The 24668-nt window shown below is 44.8% G+C and overlaps 1 protein-coding gene across 1 annotated transcript; it reads right to left on the bottom strand.

The window, feature by feature from the left end:
• Positions 1-2483: 2483 nt before the first annotated feature.
• On the bottom strand, positions 2484-13603 carry LOC130023753 (alcohol dehydrogenase 1-like). The gene is made up of 9 exons (XM_056114344.1): positions 13537-13603; positions 11565-11666; positions 7986-8124; positions 6179-6266; positions 5853-6072; positions 5410-5670; positions 4534-4669; positions 2821-2959; positions 2484-2722 (listed from the first exon to the last, which is right to left on the bottom strand). Exons 1-9 carry the CDS (start codon positions 13552-13554, stop codon positions 2698-2700), a joined length of 1128 nt encoding a protein of 375 aa, XP_055970319.1. The 5' UTR covers positions 13555-13603; the 3' UTR covers positions 2484-2697.
• Positions 13604-24668: the final 11065 nt, after the last annotated feature.

Below are 24668 nucleotides of genomic sequence, written 5' to 3'. Positions count from 1 at the left end.
ATGGGATTAACACCAGAGAATGTTTCCTCTAAGCCAGAATGCTCTGCAGAAGAGGAACGATGGACATTGGAGGTTTCCAAAAGGAAGATGATGGATGATTTACCAACAAGGAAAGTTGCTAACTCCTGGACCAATGCAGTAGAATATTATTAAAGGGACTCAGTAGCAAGTAAGGTAGAAGTAACTCAGAACTGTGCTTTCTGTGCCATTAATGAACCTAGTGGAAATCCTGAGCCTCCTTTCCTAACACCTGTTCAGCATCAAGGAACTTAGAGGAGGATTGCAGGTTGACCTTATGCAAATGATCAAATGCTCATATGTTCAAGGTATAAATATCTGTTGGTTCTTATTGATAGCTTCAGTGTATGGGCAGAAGCTTTTCCAATCTGCACTGAGAAAGCCAGAGAATGGCTTGGTGTTTCTGTGTCCAGTAGAAAAATCTGGACACAGGAAGTCATTTTTCTATCAGCCAAACCTGTGGGTAGAGAACTCTGTCCTTACTGGGTCAGAAAGGAACTTCTACTCCTCCAGGGTCTAACCATTTCACAGTGATATCCCTCAGTCTAATCGAACTGATCTTTTCTTTCAGATAACTTCAGGAACCCAACCAATTCATTGCTGAGGGTCACTAAAAAGCTGAGGTAGCATGAGATTTCACCCCTTGTGTAGGCAGGGCCAGCGCCCCATTGTCAGCAGGAAAGAAGCAGCTCCAGAAGATGGACCTTCTGCCATTCTCCCTTAAAGATTCAAGGTGGTGGAATCTCTGGGGGGGGGGGGCAATAGGATGTAGGCAGGTAGATAGGGAAGGCCCCCTCCCAAGGCAATGAAGAATGGGGATTTATGTGTGGTGTTGGGAGAAAAATGCTGCTACTCTATACTGATCACACAGGTATGGTCTGAGACTCCACGGCCAAGCTCGGGGAGGGCCTTGAGCAGCGCTGAAGAGAAAGGGAGGCCCAGGAAAGCTGGCACAAGTCCTGGTTTAACCAGTCTCCTTAGCTAGCTACCCTCCTGTCAGTGTCAGCTTCCACCTTGGAGATGACCATCAGCTCCCGCTGCTCCAGCACGGCTTGGTGTCCTCCTCAAATTCGTCCGTGTCTATCCCCAGGAACACCTCCTGATGGAAGTCCTGGTTGAGGTGCCCATCCAGCTCGAGCTTCACCCCGGACAGATGGTTGGGGGGCAGGGTCTCATGCTCATCTCTGCTGGCTCGGTCCTGAGCAGAAGAGTGGTTGGCAGGCTGTGCAAAGGTGCACATCAACAGCCCGAGCTCCAGGAGCCAGAGGCAGCAAGCAAGCGGGCTGCTGAGTGGGGCCAGTCTGCAGGCCATGGTTAGCTGGGCCTGACAGGAGCTGTGCACCCGCAGACCCCCAGCAGAGTGGCCCAAAGCTGCTGTCCGACAACGCCGCCAACACTTCCGAAGAGATGGCTTTGCGGTGACCCAGACGTCCAGCCGGCCTACTCAGGCCGCCGCCATCCTGCTTCCACGCAGACTGGTTGTCATCCCCTTGCTCTTGGTGACTGTTGGTCCCTGGGTCCTCAACTGCTTTGTGAACTTTGTTAGGCACCAAAATAACACTGTCCAGCTACTGGTACTAAAACAACAGTATCAGATTTTACAGCCTGCTGAGGAAGATTCCTCAGTATGAAGTGGAGAAAGGGAGGAATGTAAGGGACAGGCCCAAAATGGACTACCACCAGAATTAATTTAGCTTAGCTCAATAGGAACCTGCATTGCAAAATAACTCGTTTTTCAAGGAACAGGTCTAGATAAGCTTTTTCAGATCCGCTTTATAGGAGCCTGCCCTGCAAAATAACTGGTTTTTCTGCCCCTGAGCAAGGAATTCAGATACAGGTACTCAAAGGGTGGGGGTCAGACCAGATAACCGGATGTCTCTCACAAGACCCATGTTGCAAGACCCAGGACTGCCTTAAAAACCTGTCAGTTCCTAAGCACCGACGCAAAATGCTGATCTTTAAACTATAGGCTAAGAAGTGATGTACCCTTAATTGGATTGGTTAGGAAAGCATATGTTGTTACAAATCTATTGGCTATGAAATGCGCGGGCTTTGCTGTAACGGCCAGTGAAGGCCTATATAAGATCCCCTTTGAAGAGGTTCGGGGTCTTGCCTCACCTAACTGACCTGCGTGTCTGTGTAGGCGGCTTGACCCTGGCTAGCCAGTCTTACAATAAACCTTGCTTGCTGTTTGCAGTCTCTGGAGTTTCTTTGTTGTTAAAGGGAGATCACGATCCGGGCCCTAACAACATCCTGAGGCTTTAGGTCACTCCAGGCTATGCTCGGGAATGCTGGGATGGAAGCTGGATCTCCTGCAGGAAAGCGAGTAATCTCTCCAGTCTTAACAGTTTTATTTAAATAACCCTTTGGTGGAAAGCACCGTGTGTGCTGAGGTTACTGATCCTGGACTTCATACACGGAAGGTTTGAATCTGCCATTTGACTCACATCCCTGGTCCACCCAATTTTTTTTTTCTCGATTTGTTTTTGAAGTTATAGAATGAACTTTGTAGCATCTTTCTCTGAAACTTGTTTTATTGCATTATTCAAAATGTCTTTTTCTTATTTAGATTTGCACTATATTCCACCTGTGGTACCCTTTCTTCTGCACTGGAATTCTTCTTCAGAAAGTCAGCCAGGGGGCCCTAGGGAAGCCCTGGTTGGTCCTCTCACAGGACGTTTAGAACAGCAGAACACAGCGGATACTGAAAAATAGAAGTGCAGTGATAACAAGGTATTAGATATTAGAAGCTATTTTCTCTGTGAGTTCAGAATAAAAAGGAGCAGCTAGCAAAACACTCACGCTTTTCCACTCTGGTACAAATCGAGTGCTTTGTGGAGTTGGTCAAAAGGTAGCTGATGAGTTATTAGAGGGTTTATGTTAATTTTATTTTGCAAATAATCAGTCACCAGTTGGGGAATACAGTCTCTGGTTTTATAATCTGGAAAAAAAAAAGAGGCTATAGTAAGAAGATTTGATACATGCAAAACTAGCGAAAAGAAAAAAGTCAGGCCTAGAGAGATAAGTTCAAAGGGCTAAGCACATACTTTGTATGCAAGAACTCCAGGTTCAATTCCTGGCTCAGCACACCACCCCCTCCAGACAAACAGGAAGTGACCCTCACGCATTAATGTAGCCCTGAGCACACCCATCCATCCCCGAGTCAAATCCAGCATGGAGAAGGAAAAGATGACCCAGGAGTCAGGGGCACGTGCTGGAGGTTCAGTCTGTGTCACTGCATGCCCCCATGGGCTCTGCGAGGGGTGGTCACCTGGATAGTGCCTTGTCATTTGGTCTTATCATTCAGCTGTCTAGTTCAGTCAACTCAATTTTGCTTCTAATAGTACCCAAGTTCCCTAGGCATGATTGGGAGCCCCATTTTGTGTCATTGAATATTGAGGAGTTGAAAAATGACCTGTTTGTGTTTTACTAAATTTTAAAAATTAATTGAGATTCTGTGGTTTACAATTTGGTTTACGGTGGTTCCTAATATGCATAATTCTAACACCAGGCCAGACACCAGTGTAGCCACCTCCCTCCCCAGGACCTCAATATCCTTCCCTTTCTACCTCCACCCCCAACTCAATTGTGTCAACCAGTTCCCATGTTGTATAGTTACTGGCCCTTTGTTGCTAACTTGCTGTGAGAAAGAACATTCTGTGTCTCTCTCTTCTTAACTGACTTTACTTAGTGTGGGGGGTCTCCAGTTCCAACCATGTTGCTGTAAGTTGCATGAGTTGGTTTTTCTTAGAATTTTGTAGTATGCCATTGTGAAAAATGACCTATTTAAACTAGAAATTTCCCACCCACTTCCCTAGTATTGAAGAGGATATGTGTCCTCCCCTCTCCACTCATGCACAGAACTGGTGAAGTTCATGTACTGAAGCAGTTGGCAAGCATTGCTCAGGAATAAAACCCCATTTCCTCTGGCTAGAGAAAAGTCAGGGCCCATATATTAGGTTGGTGTACAGAATTTCCCCAAAACACTGTTGTTAGAAGTATAATGTGCTTCGACTCTATCAATGCAATATTGAAGTCAACTGAATTATTCCAAATTCTGGAAAACCCCAAATCTTTTTTGTAGGAGATGCAAATTTTATTTTACCTTAAGAAGCCATATTTAGGTAAAGGTAAAGGTAAAGGCCCTCCTGTTGATCATCGATTTGCTCGAGCGGGCCGAGTAACGTCTCCATTGGAGACTTTGTTGTTACTGTGTCTGGCATATCGAATACTCTCAGTAGCTTGCCGGGCTCTCCGAGAGGGGCGGAGGAATCGAACTCGGGTCGGCCATGTTGGCCGCATGCAAGGCAAACGCCCTACCCGCTGTGCTATCGCCTTAAGAAGCCATATTTAGATTAAAATTAATTTGTATAAAATCTTAATTTATTGGAGAAGTCTATGGTAACATCAATCATTATAGCTCTGTTTCAGAGAGCAACTTTTAATTCCATGTTTCTGTGAGAATGGGAGGGTATTAGTTAGGGCAACAGCTGGTTGCTTCTGTCACGGACCTACCTCCTAAACACACACCCTTCATTGTCCGTCCGGAAATCACCTCTGTTGCATCCAGGGAGAGCTGTGAGCCTGCTGGTGCCACCCCCATGATCAGACACACACCGTGACTCAGGTGGCAGGACTCCCACGCAGCGAGCTGGGAGGGTGACAGTGACCATGAGAACTTTCCACAATAGACATCAAATCCTTAGGTATAAAGCAAAACGTGCCAGAGCTCTGCCTTCCCCCTGCTAAATTAGAAGACTGGAGTGCTGTGCCCATCTACCTCCAGGTCCCTAACACACTGGGGCCTAGGAGCTCATTTTTCAAGTGAGTAAAATATAGAATCTAGAACACACATAAATATATGTGAATTGACAATGTTAGCATGAAAATATGAAAACATGCATGTTGGGGCTGGAGAAATAGCACACTGGGTAGGGAGTTAGCCTTGTACGTGCCAACCTGGGTTTGATCCCAGGCATCCCATATTGTTCCCAATGCACCACCAGGAGTAATTCCTGAGTGCAGAGCCAGGAGTAACCCCTGAGCATTGCTGGGTGTGACTCAAAAAGCAAAACAACAACAACAAAAAAAAAAACAATCAAAACCCCGAACCCAAAACTCTACCAAAATAAATTTATACATATGAAGAAAGAGCTAGGAGGAAAGAAAACAGAAAACTGGTATGTGTAAAATTTGTATATGCTAATGGAATTTCTTTAAATATATGTTGCTTTTATTTTCACAATAAGTATTTTTTGATTTAGAGTGAATTTGTATTTTAATTTTAGAGTTGGGCTCCACAAATTCAAAAGTTATGTTCAGGAGTGTTTTTAGTGTCTGTATGAGATTATCTAGTGTGAGGCCACTCAGCCTCTCCCCAAGTCTACGCACCATGGTGTCTGTGAGTCCCACGGCCTCAAACGCAAAGTCCACGCCAATGCCTGTCATTTCCCTCACCACCTGCTGGACAGGCTTCTCGAGTCTCTGGGGGTTGAGACAATCAGTGACCCCAAGTGCCTTGGCCCGGGGGAACTTCTCCTCATTGATGTCCACCCCGATGATTCTGGAGGCTCCAGAGGCCTTGCAGGCCAGGACGATGGCAGAGCCAATCCCGCCCAGTCCGTAGACCACGCAGGTGGAACCGGGGCTGACCTGCAGATTCAGAAAACATATCTGTACCTACACATGCTTAACTAAGAAAAAGATAAATAGATGAAAGTCACCATTGGGACTTTTGGAAAGTAATATATTTTCAAAACCAAACATTCAAAATCGGCGTATGTTTGACATTTTCCTAGCACAACCCCTTGAGCCACACCCAGTTCCTGTCTCACCTTAGCTGCATGTACCGCCGCCCCATAGCCTGTGGGCACCTCACAACTCAGGATGCAGACTTTGTCCATGGGGGCATCAGAGTCGATTTTTGCCACTGCAATCTCGGGCACAACCGTGTATTCCGTGAACGTGCTTGTGCGGAAAGAGTGGTAAATCTTCTCTCCTTTGCAGGTGAACCGGCTGGTTCCATCCAGCATTAGTCCAGAGGAGGGCAGAACACTGGCAGAGAGGAGCACATGGGGAGGTCAGGAGAGTGAGCACCTGGACTCCAAGTCACTGCCGGCCCAGAGGAAATGAATTAAGAGACAGAAGAGCAGATACTAACTCTTGCTTCTCACAGAAGTTTCCCTTGGGGTTCAAACAGGAACTGCATTCTCTACACTGTGGAACAATGAGCGTGAGGACCTTATCTCCTACATATGGGAAGATAAGAGAATTAAAGTATTACTGAAAGAGAAACACAACAGCATTGCTTGAAGAATTTTCTTCCCTGGCCCCAACACTTACATTGCGTAGATTAATGCTGTCAGTTATGTTCCCTGGATCTAGAAATCTCCTTATTCAACTACCTGCTCTCCTGGGATACATACATGAAAGTCAGTCTGCCCTATTCTGGAAGTAGAATGAACCTTAGAGATGCATCATCTCACTAAACCCTTTTGGTTTTGGTTGAAGAATCAGGTCCTACAGCAGCTGTCACTGTGAAGGGCCCTTGGCTTACCTCTAACATATCTCTTCTTTTGGGACAAATTCTAAATGACCCTAACCTCAGAGAATAAACAAAACCATCTTTCCCTAAGAGTACTTACTACAGATATAGGGTTCTGGAGAAGACATGGTGTACAGGTAGATCCAGTCACCAGTTAGCCCCCACCGGGCCCTGGGGTGACCAACTGGGAAGGGTCAGGAAGACCCATCATAGCCAAGAGGGCTTGACAGCTACAGCATCATCTCTGCAAACATATCTATAACATGGAAAGACTCCTTTCTGGCTTCTTGCAGAGCATTGATTGCAATGAAAATCTCTTTCTTTGTGTCTTACCTTCACTGACTCCCCAGGGTTCTAGAGGACTTGGATCTCAAGTTTGAAGAAGTTCTTTTCCCTTGTCCTTTCTCATCAGACTTGCCTCATTTCCTACAAAACCTCTATACTGGTGCTTTTCTAGGAAAAAAGATGAGTCTCTACTGTATGCCTTATGTTCTTGAAGATGGAGGGATGAGCCTTTCACCTGTGCCTCCTTCTGAGTCCGGTGTCAGTTCATGGCGCAGGGCCTTATTGTTGCTTGCTGAGGGAGTTCAGTGAGGGTGTCTCCTGAGGGTTTCCACCATATGTTTTCTTAAATCTCTTGGTGTGACTAGTTCTGACATGCTGGGTTCTGTGATATCTTCATTAGTGTAATTGATCATATTCACGTAACCATTTTATATATGTTGATAATCACTGTGTCAAGATCCTTACATAAAAAAGGGAGCCAAATTCCAGTGGTGCTGGGGGTCAGGCATTCTCATCGATGGCCAAACTCGGGAGTTTGGGAGCCCCCTGGAAATACTTAGCAGTGCTGGGTGGCATCAGAGCAGTATCCTGTGATGCTTTGGAGACCCTGTGGGACTGGGGATCAACTCCAGGACTTTGCACATGTTTAACACATGCATGAGCACTTCCCTCTCTGGTCATGGGAAATGAATTCCATTCAAGGAGGAATATATCTACTTCTTTTATTCTTTGAAATGTCACTATACCTGTCACCCACAATTCAAATCCTGTATTCTATTTCATTTACTCGCATCATTTCGTCTAGGACAGGCACTGTATTAAATGCTTGGGGACTAATGTGTATGTAATAAGCAGTATTGTCCACTCAGGCAGGGTCAGTTAAAAGTCCTGTCCTGTCTCAGCTTTGTAGCTACAGCCCTGGCTCACACACTGTTCGCTGGTGGCAAGAGATGACACAGAGAACCTTAGGATTCTTAGATCATTGGCTACATGGTGCATCATGACCCATGGTTAGTATGAATCTCAAGCCAGTATGCTTCTCCTGTATAATATGTTAATGCATTTTGAGTTCTCCTTTTACACAGAGAGAACTTTCAGCAGTGTGTTGTGGGAAGGTTTTTATGGCCCTGACTCCCACCTGGTTTCACGGAGTTCACACCTTTGCCAACACTCTCCACAATGCCAGCTCCTTCATGGCCTGGGATTAAAGGGAAGTTCACTGGGAGTGATCCTTTCAGGACATGGTGATCAGAACCACACATCCCTGATGAGGTCATCTGCATGGGAGTGAAATGACCAAGAATCAAATGGATTTGAAACTTTACTTTCTTTTTTCTTAGGTTTAGTACTAAATTTTTTTACACGAATTTTCTCATTTGCTTACTATACAAACACTCTAAGAAGACAAAGCTTGTCTTATCTCCACCAATTTAGCATTGAGGAAAAGAACATTCAAAAGGTGAGGTGATTTGTCCAAAGTGATGTGCTATGTTAGATGTAGTAATACATGTGGGTCCTAATATATACTGTGTCATCCTGCATCATCAAAAAGTTTTGAAATATGGGGATAAATCACATACAGTAAAGGATTTTTACACCACATTACAATAAAGTAATTTACTGGGAAACACCAAACTTAGGCCTAATATTATGGAATACTTCCCCAATGCTCTGGAAAATGGATGTTTAAAACTTTTTCTTTATAATTATTTGGGTTTTAGGTCATACCCAACTGAGCTGAGAACTTAATCCTGGCTTTGTGCTCAGGGACTAGTCCTGGCAGGCTTGGGGTGCTGTGGATTGATCTCATGGCAGTGGCATGCAAAGTAAGTGCCTTACCCATTGTACTATCTCTTCGGCCAGCAAGTACTCCTTAAATTAAGAGTATAAAGGGAATTTCAATTAAACTAATCATTGCAAAATTTAACTCCCACTGCAGAATGTTGGGATTTCTCAGTGGCTTCAGTTTTCCTCTCTGTATTGGCAGGTGAACCCAGTTACACTGGGCGTACGCACAGGATGTCCCAGGCCGTGCCTGCGTGCAGCCAGGATCGTACATGACCAAGCACACTGAGCAGTCTTTTAGCATCTGCAGTAGGAGGCCTCCGTTTTATATTTGGAGCCATGCCAGTGACGGGGTTCTGTGGTGAAGGGAGAGAAGACGGCTGCCCATGGGGGTGTATGTGGTTTGGTGCCTGCAGGGCTGAGCAGCTTCCAGGAGCTCTCTGAGGAAGCATGTGTTTTCTTAGGTATATGGCAGGTGGAAGCCCTGGCCACTCTCTTCTCTTCTACACAATTAGAGGTATGCCGTCACTCACGGGCAGGAAGTCAGGGAGACCAGCCTGGCCTTGGGAATGGTCAGCCGCGATCTGATGCTATCCTGAGTCCCTGCCCTAAATCTTCCATCCTGTAGGATACCCTGGATTTATTTGTAAGGTGTAGCTTTTGTAGTTAAGGAGCATATTAAAGTGAAAACAGAGAACTTTGGTTAATTAACTAGCAAATCTTTAGTGACAATGGCTTCGCAATGAATGCTATTGGATGAATGGCAAATAGACAAGAACATCTTCTCAATAGCAGTTACCAAACTTCTTTCTTCATTGTATTTTTACCACCTTTCTTTTTCTGTTTCATTTTCCTCCTATGATGAAGTAAAATGCAGGACATGGCCGTAGACACGGGTGCATAGATTCACCTGCTTTCTCTTTTGTGGACTCCCTTTCTCTACCCCATCCTGTTTCTTTCTGATTCCCTCCATTCTTTTCTCTGTGGCTCTCCTGACCATTCTCCTCTACCTCCTGCTTGATTGGGATAGGTATAGAGTGGCCCATGTGGCTTTTCACAGTTGTATCACGTTGAATCAAGTATTGGTTTCCCTGGTCTTAAATTAGAAGGTTTATAAGTTTAATGTTTAAGATTTTAAGCAGTGACACTCTTAATTTTAGGTATTTAATGATTTCATGTTCCTTGAAGTCAACAGCAAGACAACATATCTCACCCCTGAAAGCCCCATTTAGCAATTGTTTCTCAGCTCTCTGAAGGTCACTGTGGAGAGCTAATGCTCACTCCTGCAAACTGCTCTACCAGCATCAAGCCCTTTAGAACTGTGAGTGTGTTATGATGCATGGAGGTGTAATGTATGGGGGTGTAGGAGTGTAACAGACAGGCTTTTACACCACCATATCAAAGGTGTAACAGTCTGTCAATCACCAAATAAACATTATGGTCTCAACTGTGTACTGCAGATGTCTGGAGCCATACATTTCTCATTCTCTTATCCTTGAAAATGGAAAGAACTTAAGACTCCTCTAAACCAAGAAGTTGCATTGTGAACATAGAACCATGCTGTGGTAATTATAGAATGTAAGTTAAAAATTTAGTAACTGAAAAATAATGTATATGTGAGTGAACTGCCAATATTTTATAATTATTGGTTTTATCCCCTGGAGTGATAGCACAGTGGTAGGGCATTTGCCTTGCACTCGGCTGAGCCGGCCAACCTCGGTTTGATTCTTCCGCCCCTCTCGGAGTGCCTGGAAAGCTACTGAGAGTATCTCGCTTGCACGGCAAAGCCTGGCAAGCTACCTGTGATGTATTGGATATGCCAAACACAGTAACAACAAGTCTCACAATGGAGACATTACTGGGCCCGCTCAAGCAAATGGATGAACAATGGGAGGACAGTAACAGTGATTTTTAGCAGAGGACCAAGAGTGGCTCCTAAGTACCACCAGTGCCCCCACTCCTCGTTCCCCTGAGAAAATGTCAGTTATTCTAACAGTCTCCTATTTGGGGATTCCTGAGGATTAATATTCCAAACATTAATCCTATTAGTTTTGTTCAGTTTTTGTTTGGGGGGTACACCTGACAGTGCTCAGGGCTTACTCCTGGCTCTCCACTTAGGGATCAGTCTTCATGGGGTTCCAGGGAACCATAGGTGGTGCCAGGAATTGAACCTGGGTGAACTACATGCAAAGCAGTACCTAACCTGCTGTACTCTATCAGGTCCCCATTTATTTTAGTCTTAAAAATTCTTCCTTTACTAAGAAAAGTGTGCAGATCAGAAATTATACGTGTAAATACACAAAATATGTTTTATATATTGTTTTGTATATTATTAATACAGTTTAAAATTATTTTATAAATATATTTCTTGATCAAAATACAGGCAATTTTTTTTTCTTTTTTGGGTCACACCTGTCGATGCTCAGGGCTTACTCCTGGCTCATGTACTCAGGAATTACTCCTGGCGGTGCTCGGGGGACCATATGTGATGCTGGGAATCGAACCCCGGGTTGGCCTTGTGCAAGGCGAACGCCCTACCTGCTGTGCTATCGCTCCAACCCCCAGGCAAATTTTTAAGACCTTTGATACAATGTTGTCAAGTTATCACCTAAGAACATTATCACCTAAGAATTTTAGTTTCCCAGTGATGGAGCATGAGTTTCCACAAGCAGGAAAATACCGGGTAAAGTTATTTAAATACCTTTAATGGTGAAAATAACGTCTTTCGTTTTTCACTGCTGGGGATCAAACATAGGACTTCACAAATTCATGACACAAGCTCTTCCATGGTACTGTAGCCCCGATTCCAAAAGTGCTCTCCTAGTTTGGCTTCAGTGCACATTGGGTTACTAATGAAGATGGCATGGATCTATTTTAAAGGTAAAATTTACTTTTCCCCAGAGTGCCTATGTCATAAAAGGCTTCAATTTACCTTAATTCGAACTTCACCAGCCTTTGGGGGCTCCACTTGCACATCCTCAATTGAAAGAGGGGAATTTGTGGCCCAGGCAATGGCTGCCCGGCAAGTGATTATCTGTTGGGGGAGGAAACGAGAGAGAGAGAGAGAGAGAGAGAGAGAGAGAGAGAGAGAGAGAGAGAGAGAGAGAGAGTGAGTTTCACATTTACTCTGAGCACGAAAGTGACGCTTGCTTTGCTGCAGGCAGGCCATGTGCTGCAGCTCCTAAGCTGTCTCCCAGGCCTCCAGGCAGTCTTTCTAATTACACCTTTCGTTTCTCTGGAAGATATTCCTTTTATTCCAGAGAGCTTTCCTTCTGTTATTGCACCAGCGCCTATTGACTTGGACACTTCAACTTTTCCTAACTTTATCTGTTCCCGTGCAAGTTTACTGAACAAATAATTGCAGATATTTTGAGCTGAGAAAATTTTACATCTTCAGAAGATCAGGACAAGAGAGCAGATAACACATCTCTTGTAATACAAAGAAAAGGAGAATATACATTAAAAGTGACTTAAAATATGACTTCTTTATATTTGGATAATTATAAATGATAAATGATTAGATAAATAACGGTGCTTTCTGTTGGGATTGGGAGTTCCCTAGCCCTGGGAGGCGCGGAGAGACCAGATAGACACAATTCCTGCAGGAGTAAAAACGGGGTTTATTTAGACCAGCATGCTGGGGCTCCGCAGCATACCCCAAAGTGGGCAGTGGCTGAGAGCCACGAGCTTCTTCAAAGGGGATCTTATATAGGCCTTCATCAACCGTTACAACAAAGCCCGCGCATTTCATAGCCAATAGATTTGTAACAACATATACTTTCTTGACCAATCCATTTAAAATTACATCACTCTTTAGCCTATAGGTTCAAAGATCAGACTTTATGTACATTGATTGTCAGCACAAGCAAGGTTATAGCCGGAATCATTAAGCCTTAGGTCATCTCCTGCATTTTGAGTTATCCATTACGTACGACATTTTACAAGGGTCTTAGCTAGAACAATACATCCCTGGGAGAGTGGGCAGTCTGCACGCATCCTAAGTTATCCTTTACCCCAAAACGCCGACAGGGGTCTTTGCCGAGACAATACATCCCTGGGATGGTAAATACACCTGAAGCCTGCCATTCTTGGGTTTGCAAGAGGTTATGCCCAGTTCACATTCCAGGTTCCCTCCCTTCCCCGAAGTGCGAAGCAGCCAAGCAGTTTTACAGAAAGCAATGTTGCAAGTTAGCTGAAGCACGCAAAAATTTGATGCCTTAATATGGATTCTTTCACTTTCACCTACAAAGCTCAAGTAAAACTACAAACTGCATAAAAAGATTTCCCCCCAATTCACAGGCAATGCCCAGTCAATGCACAAATTTGGAAAACAAGTCTGGTACCATTTTGCCATTTTGTCATTGTAGTATAGTCTTTCAGCTGGCCGTCTGATGTCATCTTACTGAGAGTGCTGTGGACTGGTACTTTTCTACGTAGCATTCTGAGTACTTGAAGACCATTTTAAACTGTCACTGCACTGACTAGTATATCATAATTTATTAAATAATTTCCTTAGCATATGAGAAAGGTTACTTTCTGTGTTAGTCTTTTTAAAATCGCTGCAGTCAAACTATTCATAAAAATGTAAACATTTCCCTTGAAACAAATTTCTGTCAAATAATAGACACATTTTAAAGACTTTTGATACATATTTTCAAGTTATCACCCAAGAAGTTTCTAGTAATTTCTCTTCCTCTGCCCTTCTGCCATCCCTATGGTGGGCCAAGAGTTTCCACAGGTAAACATTAGATGCTGTGATGAAAAATCTGTGATAGTTTGAGTAGAGAAAATGATGCTGTAATTTAGCTCAATGTGCACTTGTGGGTTAACTAGTTCTTAGTTATAGTTATAGTTGTTAGTTATTACTTGCTGTTGGTTATGAAGTTATGAAGTGAAGCACTTACTTTGCCTGGAGTGCTCATGGTGGATTTCTTGATTTCCTCCGTGAGAGAATGTCCCTGGTCTGACTGCTCTTCAACTAAGTAGACTAAGTATTTATAACATTTACAAACCGAAAGTTATTCAAGATGATTATGTAATACACATCACATGAGGAAAAGTAGAGTGCAGAGAGTTTACAGCCTGAGGGTGAGGCTGCAAGGGGGTGCAGGGAGGGTGTGAGAAGAGGGATTGAAGTGGGAGAAGCAGTTTGACTGGTACAGTGGACGAAATGAAGATTCAAAAAGTGAAAGAAAAAAAAAGAACGAACGAAAGAAAAAAAATAAGTAACCAATGCTAACTAGTTAGCAAAAAGAGCTTCAATGGGAAAGGTAGAGCTAGTTCCATGCAATAAAGAATGGAACAACTCTGGGCTTCAGGAATTAAAGAGTTGAAAAAGCATGAATAATGAAACTATCTGCTGTAGAAATGCTGAGAAATCGGTGCTTCTCAGTGCAGTTCTCAAGACAATGTGAACTTACTGTGAGTCATTAGTTTCATTCAATTCAATTCAATTCAATTCAAAGTTTAGTTGTGGCTTAAAGAAACAGGTTATTTTGTAAATTAGAGAATGGAGAATCAGGGAACAGGACAGGGGTTAGGGTCCCCTGGCAATAGCCCAGTTTGGACCCAGTGTGAACCCTGGTTTGATCCTCAGCATTGCATGGTCCTGCAGGCATTGCTAGAGCAGCCCTCAGCAGAGTAGGGAGTAGCCCCGGGCTACCTGCAAAGCCCTCCAAAGCCCAGAAAGAGTGGCTAGCCTGCTCACAGGCAGGCATCATCGTGGCCAACCAGTGAGCAAAAGCCCAGGGTCGTGGGGGTTGGGGTAAAGTCAAGGGGGTTGATGATGCTGTTGCTGCAGATAGTGAAAAATATGGCTGTTACTACAGTCACTTCGTGCAGTTCCCTCCTACATCAGAAAAGATGGCCGTTACTACAGTTACTTAGTGCAGTTCCCCCTGCATCAGATGCAAGCAATCATTTGGCAGGCCATTAAACGTCTTCATCCTGGATTTGTGCTGGGCATGGAGACTAAGGCAAACTGTTTTCTCACTGTCCAAGTAAGGGTGCTGGCCCAGTCCTCGGGCAGTGCTTGTTCCCTCTGCTGAGAGCACTGTGCCTTCTGGTCTGGGTGCTGCCGGAGCAGGCCGGAAGCCGCCACACTGCTCTGGGCCAAGGCCCCGGGTCACAGCCCTCCCTGGGTGTGCGGCTGTTCTTCCAGCGGTGCCCTCCTGGGCTCCCTGTCCCCTCATCCTTTCTGAAGATGTTGTTTGTTGTTTTGGCCAACACCTGGCATTGCTCCCAGCGGGGGACGTATATGTCTGGGGTTTGGGTCAGGGTGGCCAGGGCAGCTGAATGCTGGGCCCACATCAGAACCTTTGTTCTCTCCCAGGCTCCTCTGATGGGAGCTTTGTCTGCTGGCAGTTCAGAAATCCTCTCCAGGCCCTCCACGTGCTTACTTTCACAGGCAGTCCAGGAAACTGCTGTCCTGCTCCTTCTCAGCAGGGATTCTCGAAGTGCTTTCTCTAGACCGGACCAGGCTGGGCTCGGGTGCGAAGTCCTCCCTGTCTGCTCAGACCTGGCCAGAACAGCACTCTTGAGGGGGACTACAGGGGACTCTGCACTGGACGGCGGGAAGGCCCCAGAGAGCAGCCTCGTGGTCTTCAGGGCTGAAATCTGCCCTGCCCAGCTCCCAAGATGCTCCTGCTCTCCAAGGCTGCCTGTGGTGAGGTCCCGAGACCTGCTCTGCATTCTGGTTGGCAGTGCGTGGAGGCTGCTGGAGCCTGAGGAGACCAGCTACGGCTGGACACCATTCTCTGGGGTGCAGACTTGTTTCCTCATTGCTTTCTGCTCAAGACCAAAACAGCAGCAACTTCTGCACTCAGCCCAGAATCCAGAGCACAGTGGACTCCACGGGAGGCCTGTGGCTGGTCAGAAAAACAGAGCAGGTGCAGTTGGGGTCATTCACCTGACAGGACTCTGGCCTGTGCCGGCAGGACTCCTGTTTCCACAGTCCAGAGGCTCAGTAGACCAGGGAAGGAATGAGACCAAAGTCCAGGGCCCAGCTGTGACAGACCTCGAGAAGTTCACTCACTTCTACATGGACAGGTCCTCTCCCACGTGAGGGGGTACATGCACACAGGGGCAAAGGCTCGGTACTGTCTTCTGTGTGCTGTGAGGAGGGGAGAAACCTACCTCCCCTGCACCCACCTTCCCAACAGGCGACTGTGATTACAGCATTTCCACCAGAGGCAGCTGCCTCGAGAGCGCGGGACAAACGCATAGGCCTGTGCCCAGCCTGAGTGTGATTCTGAGGAACTGTGGGTGCACTCACTGCAGGTGGATGGAAGCAGAGGCAGGGAGCAGGCAGGAGCCATCCAGACCCCAGACGGGAAAGGGCAGAGAGTGCCACCAGCCTTCAGCTCAGCTGCAATTCCAGAGGATGACACAGGTGCCTCTTGGTGGCAGGGACTTGAACCTGTGGCTGACACTAGCCAGGCCTCCCCCAGGTCTGTGGGGACGCTATCCCTGCTGAGGCTCCTCAGGCATTTTCTTCAGCGCTTCAGTCTCTGAGTGCTTGTCAACTGCTTTGCTTCCTAGCCTGTCTTGTCTCTCCGGGAAGACTCCATCAATCTTTGTAATCGGCTCTGGGCTTGTTTATCTTTCCTCTCACGACGCTCACTTGGACATTTGTTAGTATAATTCATTTGGAATTATACTGAATCTTTTCAGAACTTTTTTTTATGACATCTTATTGTCTCCTTCCTACTTTGGACAAACTTGCAGGCTATCGAATGTAGCCTGCCCACAGGGCAGAGTCTGGCAAACTCCCCGTGGCGTACCAAATATGCCAAATACCAGTAACAATGATGGGTCTCATTCTCCTAAATAGCCTTGAATATAATCTCAGGGCTAGGATGAAAGAGACGTTACTGGGGCCTGCTCGAGGCAATCGATGAATAACAGGATGATGAAATGAAAATGAATGAAAAACTAATCCCAGTATCCCTCCCACCCCACATCCCCCCATCCCACCCTGCCTCTGTGGCAGGGCATTCCCTTTTGTTCTCTCTCTCCTTTTGGGTGCTATGGTTTGCAAAATAGGCATTGAGTGGTAATCACTTTTGGTCTATAGTCTACTTTCAGCATGCATGTCACATCCTGGGAGGATCCTCCCAACACCCTTTATCTGAGGATGCTCCCTTCTCTATCTGAGCTGCCCCCTACCCTAGCGTGTGTGGCTGGCCTCCAAGCCATGGAGTAAACCTCCTGGTACTTAGCTATTCTTGGGTGTTAGTCTCCTATTTTGTTACTTTATGTTCCCCACATGAATGCAATCTTTCTATGTCTATCCCTCTCTTTCTGACTTATTTCGCTTAGCATGATACTAACAGAAGCACTTTTTAAGTTGGATTTGAGTCAAGAATGCGGGTGGGAGATAGTGCACAGGCTGGAGGGCAGAGGGCAGGGCAGGCCTTGCGTGTACTCTGCTGTGTTGCATTTGTCCCTGCACTGCAGAGCTAGCTGAGCTAACTGCCCTAGGTACAGGGCTGAGTGCCCCCAGGCCCTGAGTACCCCTCCCTCCTCCCCCAAGCCTCTCCTTATAATAAAGAGAAGAATGTAGAAATCAAGGCGTCAGATTTAAACATGTCTTTTGTGTGTTCTCTGTTTTTTATTTCTCTCCTTCCTCTACACCAGAGAAGCATTATGTAATTACTTTTAAAAGGCCATTTTAATTAGGTTCCAGGATTTACTACACTTAATCATACTTCTCATACGACCTTCGTTCCAGCACCTCCCCCACCATCAAAGAGTGTCCTGAAGACCCCTCTCAGGAGGCTCTGTTCTGCGTCAGAACCTTCAGTCCCAGTGACTTTGGCAGTTTTACATTCCCTTCCTGTCTTTCCTTCTAATTCCACATAGGGGAGAGATCTCTCTCTTATTAATTGTGTAGGTGTGTGACACCTACACACCTGTCGATAAATAGAGATAATCAAAAATTCCACGAAAATTATAAATCAATGATAAGCTAAAAAAGTAAATACCTTTCAAAAATATCTTTTTCAGTTGTATATAATTGTACAAACTAACATTATAAATAGTTCCGTGCTAATGTATTAAAAGTCTGCACAAAAAAGGAAAATCCTGCACTGCACTGCACTGTTGTCCCATTGTTCATTGATTCACTTGAGCAGGCACTGGTAACGCCTCCATTGTGAGACTTGTTGTTACTGTTTTGGGCATATCGAATACGCCACAGGGAGCTTGCCAGGCTCTGCCGTGCAGGCGGGATACTCTCGGTATCTTGCTGGGCTCTCCAAGAGGGTCAGCCACGTGCAAGGCAAACATGCTACCTGCTGTGCTATTGCTGCAGCCCATAATCTGAGTAGGCCTATAAAAATATGAAATTAGTTTCTTATGGAAAAGATATAAAATCCCTTAGCATGTAAGGGATTTTTGAATGCCTAACAACCTGAATCGGACAGTTACACTTGAATAGATGTGGCTCACTGCCAGCAGTTTTTATCTTTGTTGTCTATGCACCAACATCCAATTGTGATGAAAGAGAAATTGAGAAGTTCTACATGGAGCTGGAGAAGTTCTATAAAGAAGACCACACCTTCTACAAGATCATTGTCGGTGATTTTAATGACAAGATAGGACCGAGAAGGTCAGCCAAAGAACTCCACATCGGGACCCATGGTCTAGAATGGAACAAATAGGGTGAGAGACTGTCCGAGTTCATCATGTCGACCAAGACCATCCAGGGTAACTCACACTTCCAGAAGGCTGAATCTAAACGTTGGACATGGGAGTCTCCCAGTGGACGGTTCCACAACAAAAACTTACCACATCATATTCAATAGATGGTTTTGCCTGACCAATGTTGCTGTTGTCCCAAAATTCCAAATGGGATTGGACCACTGTCTCCTTTGTGCAAAATTCTACTTCACAGAGCGGGGAGAAAGGGCTGTAAAGTTTAAGAAGAGAACTCCCAGAACGACCACCTACTGGGAGCTCTTTGGCACTATTGTGGCAACATGGGAAGATGACATTGTTGACAACATTGATGAGGAATACGACTGACTGGTTCAGCACCTCCATGATTGTGCGAGGAACGCCGAGAGAGAGATAGCCACAAAAAAGACGCCTGTCTTTGAAAACTCTTGAGCTCATTCACCAACATGTCTTGGCGCAAGCCTCAGGCAACCACAAGCGAACGTCCAAGCTCTCAAAGCAGTGCAGAGAAGCGATAAAGGAAGACCTCAAAGAGAGAAGAGCAGCAGTGCTGGCAGATGCGGCAGAATCCGGGAAAAGCATTCAGAATGCCCGCCTGTCCTTCGCCAACTACAAGACCAAGATGACTGCCCTTCGATGTCCTGATGGATCTATCACATCTTCCAGCAGGGCAATGGAGATTATCTGTGACTTCTACTCGGATCTCTTCGATAGCCACATCCACCTGACCACATACCAGATTCCTCAGGATGGATATGTCGTTTCCAACGTTCTTCCTTCTGAAATCCGACATGCCATTACATTGGTAAAGAAGCGAACAGCACCCGGTCCAGACAAGGTCAGACCCAAACAACTGAAGAACCTGCTGTCAGTACTCATCAATATACTGGCTCGGCTCTTCACACACTACCTGTCTGAATACAAATTTCCATCCCAATAGAAAACCAACAAGACTGTACTACTGTACAAGAAGGGAGACATTCTCGACATTGGCAACTATCACCCGATCTGCCTGTTGTCTGTCATTTACAAGCTGTTCACTCGAGTCATCCTGAATAGGATTAGCAGAACACTAAATGAAGGACAACCATGTGAGCAAGTCGGGTTCCGCAAAGGATTCAGCATGATCATATCCACATGATAACCATGCTCATTGAGAGTTCTCAGGAGTTCAAGATGCCACTCTGTCTAACGTTCATTGATTCTGTTGAGACTGAAGTGGTCATCGAAGCCCTAGACAAACAGGGCATTCAAACTCAATACATCAGGATCCTCCGTGAGCTGTATTATGGATGCACTACCAGGATCTCACCATTCTACAATGAAGTGATCATCCATGTCAAGAGAGGGGTTCGGCAGGGTGATACCATTTCACCGAAACTCTTCAGTGCCACCCTCGAGAATGTCATGTGATGACTGGAATGGCAAGGAATGGGAGTGAAGATAGACGGTTGGCAACTACACCACCTTCGCTTCACTGATGACATTGTTCTAATAACACCAAACATTAGCCAATGGCACAAATGCTGGCCGACTTCAACCATGAGTATAGAAAGGTTGGACTACAGCTGAATCTCATGAAGACAATGTTTATGAGACATGGACTCGTTCCTGATGTTCCATTCGCTCTCAACGGAACGAACATCTCCGAATGCAACAGTTCTGTGTACCTAGGCTGAGAAGTCAACATGATGAATGACCTGGCACCTGAGTTGCGCAAAAGGAAGAGAGTGGCTTGGGACGTTCAAGAACGTCGAAGAAACAGCTAAGAGGACGAAGAACCTCCAGTTCTGGGCACATCTCTTCGATTCCACTGTTATTCCTGCATTAACATGTGCCTCAGTGACCTGGGCCCTATGAAAACAGGATGAGAATACTATTTGGGTCTCCCAAAGAGGAATTGAAAGAGTTATGCTTGGTGTATCACGCTTCACTCAAATGGGAGAAAGAATCCAGAGTTCCAACCTCCGTTGACGATTAAAAATCAGGGATGCTGTCTCGTTTCCCAAGGCATTGAAAATCAAATGGGCTAGACACGTAATGCAATTTTGAGATGACCACTGGACTAGATTCATTACCAGCTGGATTGCACAGGATGTCAAAAGATCATGTGGCTGCCCACCTACGAGATGGTCAGACTTCTTCATCAAGACCCTGAATGATCGGTTTGAGGTTCTTCGTGTTCCTAGAATGAGTAGATGCCTTTGGGCTACACTAGCAAGTGACAGGGACGAATGGAGACATTACTGGTGCTTGCTCAAGCAAATCGATGAGTAATGGATGTCAAGTGATCAAGTGATCAAGCATGTAAGGAGTAAGCATACCTTCCTTAACCTCATAAGAAGATTATCATATGTGCTGTGAATGATTCCATACTCAATGTCATGTGCTAAAATATTTGTCCTGTCTTTTAAAGAAACCCCTTGTAATGTTTCTGGCAAAACTGGTTTTGAGGCTCTGTATTCTCTTAACTGTCACCTGTCCCTAAAACTCTGTATGGTTCCTTCAAATCTGAATGATAATCTAGCTGGATAGAGTACTCTTGGTTTATTTTACTGAGTTTTGATACAATATCTCTCCATTCTCTTCTACCTGGTAGAGTCCCATTTGATAGATCTGTAAATCTTATGGGCTTTCCTTTGTATGTAAGTTCCTCTTTCTATCTTGCTGCTTTCAATATTCTATCTCTGTCTTTGTTTTTTGTTTTTCTGAGAATGCGTGTCTCAGTTTTCCTATTTGAGTCTTTTTCTTGCTTTTTGGGTCACACCTGGTGATGCTCAGCAGTTATTTCTGGATTTTGCACTCAGGAATTACTCCTGAAGGTGCTCAGGGGACCATATGGGATGCTGGGAATTGAACCTGGGTCAGCCACGTGTAAGATAAAGCCCTACCCACTGTGCTAGCCACCTATTTGAGTCTATTTTTGCTGGGACCCTCAGGTCTCTTCCATTTGGTTGCCTGTATTCCTCAATGCTGGGAAATATAATCTTTAATTTCTTTAATTATTGGTTCTTTCCTCATCAAATTCGCTGTCCTTTTCTTCAGGGTTGCCAGTGATTCTCATATTGTTCTACTTGAACTCATCCCACAGTTCCAGGTGTCCTGTTAATTTATTTTCAGACTTTCCCCCATCTTCTGTTATTTTCTAGAAGTTTTCTTCATTTCATCTTGGAGCTCTCTGATCTTTTCTGCTCATTAGTGCTCTCATACTTTCTTGTGCTATTCTGACTACCTGTACCATAGTTTCTTTGAGCTCATTAAACATTCTTGCTGGTTGGTGGCATTTGCGTCTTTTGTGTTATCATTGTCACTCAATGACCTTGGTGGGCGTTGATGTATCTTAGTAGCGTTGTGGTGTTCCTGTGCACTATGCATAATGTTTCAATGATAAATATTCAAAGTTTAATTAGAATTACTTTTTCAGTTATGACTTTTAAAATTTATTATTTATTTCTTTATTTTGCTTTTTGGGGTCACACCCGGTGATGCACAGGGGCTACTCCTGGCTCTGCACTCAGGAATTTCTCCTGCTGGTGCTCAGGGGACCATATGGAATGCTGGGAATTGAACCCAGGTAGGCTGTGTGCAAGGGAAACACCCTCCCCACTGTGCTATTGCTCCAGCCCCGGTTATGACTTTTTAAGGATGAGTATGTAGAATTTTCTGTATGATGTTAATTGATTGTAAACATATAATAGGATTTTTAGCCCATATTAATTGGCTTGCTAATTATGCCATATATAATGCTTTTATCTGATGTGTGGTAGTGTTTTCATATGAGATTTCAGAGGAATGATGCAAAGCCCTTTGACTAAATTGTTATTTGAAGTCCCCTGTCAGTTTGAACTGTGAAAAGAGAGGATATGAAGCCCAGTCTTTGTAAATTAAGACTTCGGCAAGTTCAAATAACTGCATGCTGGATACTCTTCTTATTTTAGGTGTACAGGACCAGCCACAGATAGCTTGGAATAAGCCTCTAATAAAACTGTTATTCATAGATTAAAAAAAAGTGGATAAGATTCCATTTTTAAAAAAATGTTTAGATAAACTGTTTCTCACACATGTCATCATTAGTAATTTCTTTCTAACTTAAATAGAAATAAATGGCAAGCCATTCTTTAACTCTATGTGATAGTCTCTGTTCTACCTGGAGAAAATCTAGGTATAAATACGAGACTGCTTCTTTGTGAGTTTTCTCTTGTACTTAGTGGCTTAGTATTCTCTTTGTTCAAACAATTTTTAGTAAATTCTTGCCTTAGTTGGAAAAAAACCCAGAAATATTGCTCAACTCTAAGCGTGCAGTCTGGAGTCTTTAAACCATGCACATTTATTATGCAGTAAACAGCTCATCAGAATGAAAAGGACAGAGCCAGTTGTGAAGATGCTGACAACTCAACTTTCTTGGCAATGTGAAAATTTCAGATAACATCTTGATTCCCTCCACCTTGACAGCAGCCCCCAGGGCCTCACGGGCAGGTGGGCCGAGGCTATTGCACCTGTATTTGCAGATAGCTGTGCAGTGTCATTGAGGCTGGGATCTCAGGCAGACCCACCTTACTTGACGTGTGAATTGGGCTGAAACTGTTTCATGATTTCATGATTCTGTGCTTTGTTTGTTTTTGAGTCACAAGCAGCTGTGCCCAGGACTTACTCCTTATGCAGACTACCTAGCCAGACTTGCACCTCCTGGGCCCTGTCCCTGGTGTAAGAGGGGGAAATCATTGGGTCAGAGATTGTCGCTTCAATTTTGATGCAGCTGTTGACCCCAATTCGGGAAACCTGCAAGGGCGCCAGCCCCAGGTCCTGCAATATCAGGGCATGTTCCCAGCTGTAGCCCCTCTCCCCAGTGTGGAGTTTCAGAGCGCTTTGGTCAGGCCCATCTCGATGCCAGGGTAGCACATAGCTTACCGCTTGCCCTGGTTCCATCCAGTCCCTCATCAGGACTCTGCTCTTGGGGGCATTAGGAAGTAAAGGTAGTTGAGGCTTAGGTGAGAGAACAGATGCCCAGGAGGGAAATATCACTGAGAGTCACATTTCAAAAGCATGTCTTCTTGTGTCCATACAAAAAGGACATTGCTCTGAATAACTATGCAAAGGACTTAGGGAGAAGAGAAAAACAATATTTACAAGCCAACAGAGAACAAAGAAAGAAGTTACAAATAAACACAGAAATGGGAGCACTGTGATGGAAGCAACCCAATATACCTGAACTACTTGAGGCTATGCAGGAAGGACAAAACAGTGTTATCCTACGACTCCCCCTTTTTCTTTTTACAAAAAAAAACACAGAATTTGAAACAGAGGAACAATTCCAAATACAAAACAGTCTCATTAGTTGAACTAAGATTTCAGTCCAACCCTGGACTCAGAGCAGTGCTTGTAGTAAAGCGTCCAATTGTCCTGCACTGTCCAGGGGTGATAAGAGTCACCAATGATGAGAGTCATTAGTCCCATTCTGAAGAAATGAAGTGTCTGGATCAAAACTGAAGAGTGTTCCTGTAACAGCATCAGTAGTAGTTGTAGCAATGAGTCCCAGGGGAGCAGCTAATTGGAGTTTGATAAATTTCAGGAAGCACTGGGTAAGTTGGGGGGCACTGGAACAGGAGCATCACAACTTATGGCAGTACTTCAGTACGGGAATGCAGCCATTCTTCAGTCAGGTTCATTGGAGTCCTAGTCATGTGCGACCTAGCTTATGTTTGAGAGAAAAACACTTTTTAAAAGTTATCAGAGGCTTTAACCATCAGGGTTTGGTCTCCATGCCTGGGGGTAGAGAAAAAGACAAAGGGAAGCTCCAATACAGATGGATATCCTAGAGAGAAATGAAAAGGTGTTCCTGTTAAAAGTCATTCCTTTCTCCTTCAGGAACCTGTGAGTTCCAAGGAAAGGGTAAAAGTAAAGAATTGTTAATTCAAAATATGGAGGCCTGGCATTGTTCAATCCAAAACCTGTAAAAAGAGAGGTATAAGGGATGCCTTAATGTGAACTCATGATATGTTAAAGGAGCCAGAGACCTTGCTGTAGGTCCTCTGATGCTGGCTTCTCTTCGTTCCCTTGTGACTTCCAGCTGAAATCAGTATGGCGATGACTTGAGTCTGGAATTTGAAGGTTTATGAGACTCCGACAATCTGAGATCCAAGTCAGGTGCATAAATTTGACTTCTGATGAGACATAATGGGACCCAAGGTTTCTCAGTGGGGTTATCATCTGTTGAAACAAAAGCATAGCCTTTTCCTGGAATGAGGAGTTTCCCTGCTATATGCAAGTGGGAAAATACCTCCTTTTTTGTTTTTGATTTACCATGTCATATATCTACTGAATATACCGACCAGGGCTCTGGCAGCCGAAGACCTCCAGG

Source organism: Sorex fumeus, unplaced genomic scaffold (genome assembly GCF_029834395.1).
Source record: "Sorex fumeus unplaced genomic scaffold, SorFum_2.1 ptg000024l, whole genome shotgun sequence".
Lineage (NCBI taxonomy): Eukaryota > Metazoa > Chordata > Mammalia > Eulipotyphla > Soricidae > Sorex > Sorex fumeus.
Note: the sequence above shows the minus strand (reverse complement) of the source record. Positions and strands in the feature narration are given on the sequence as shown.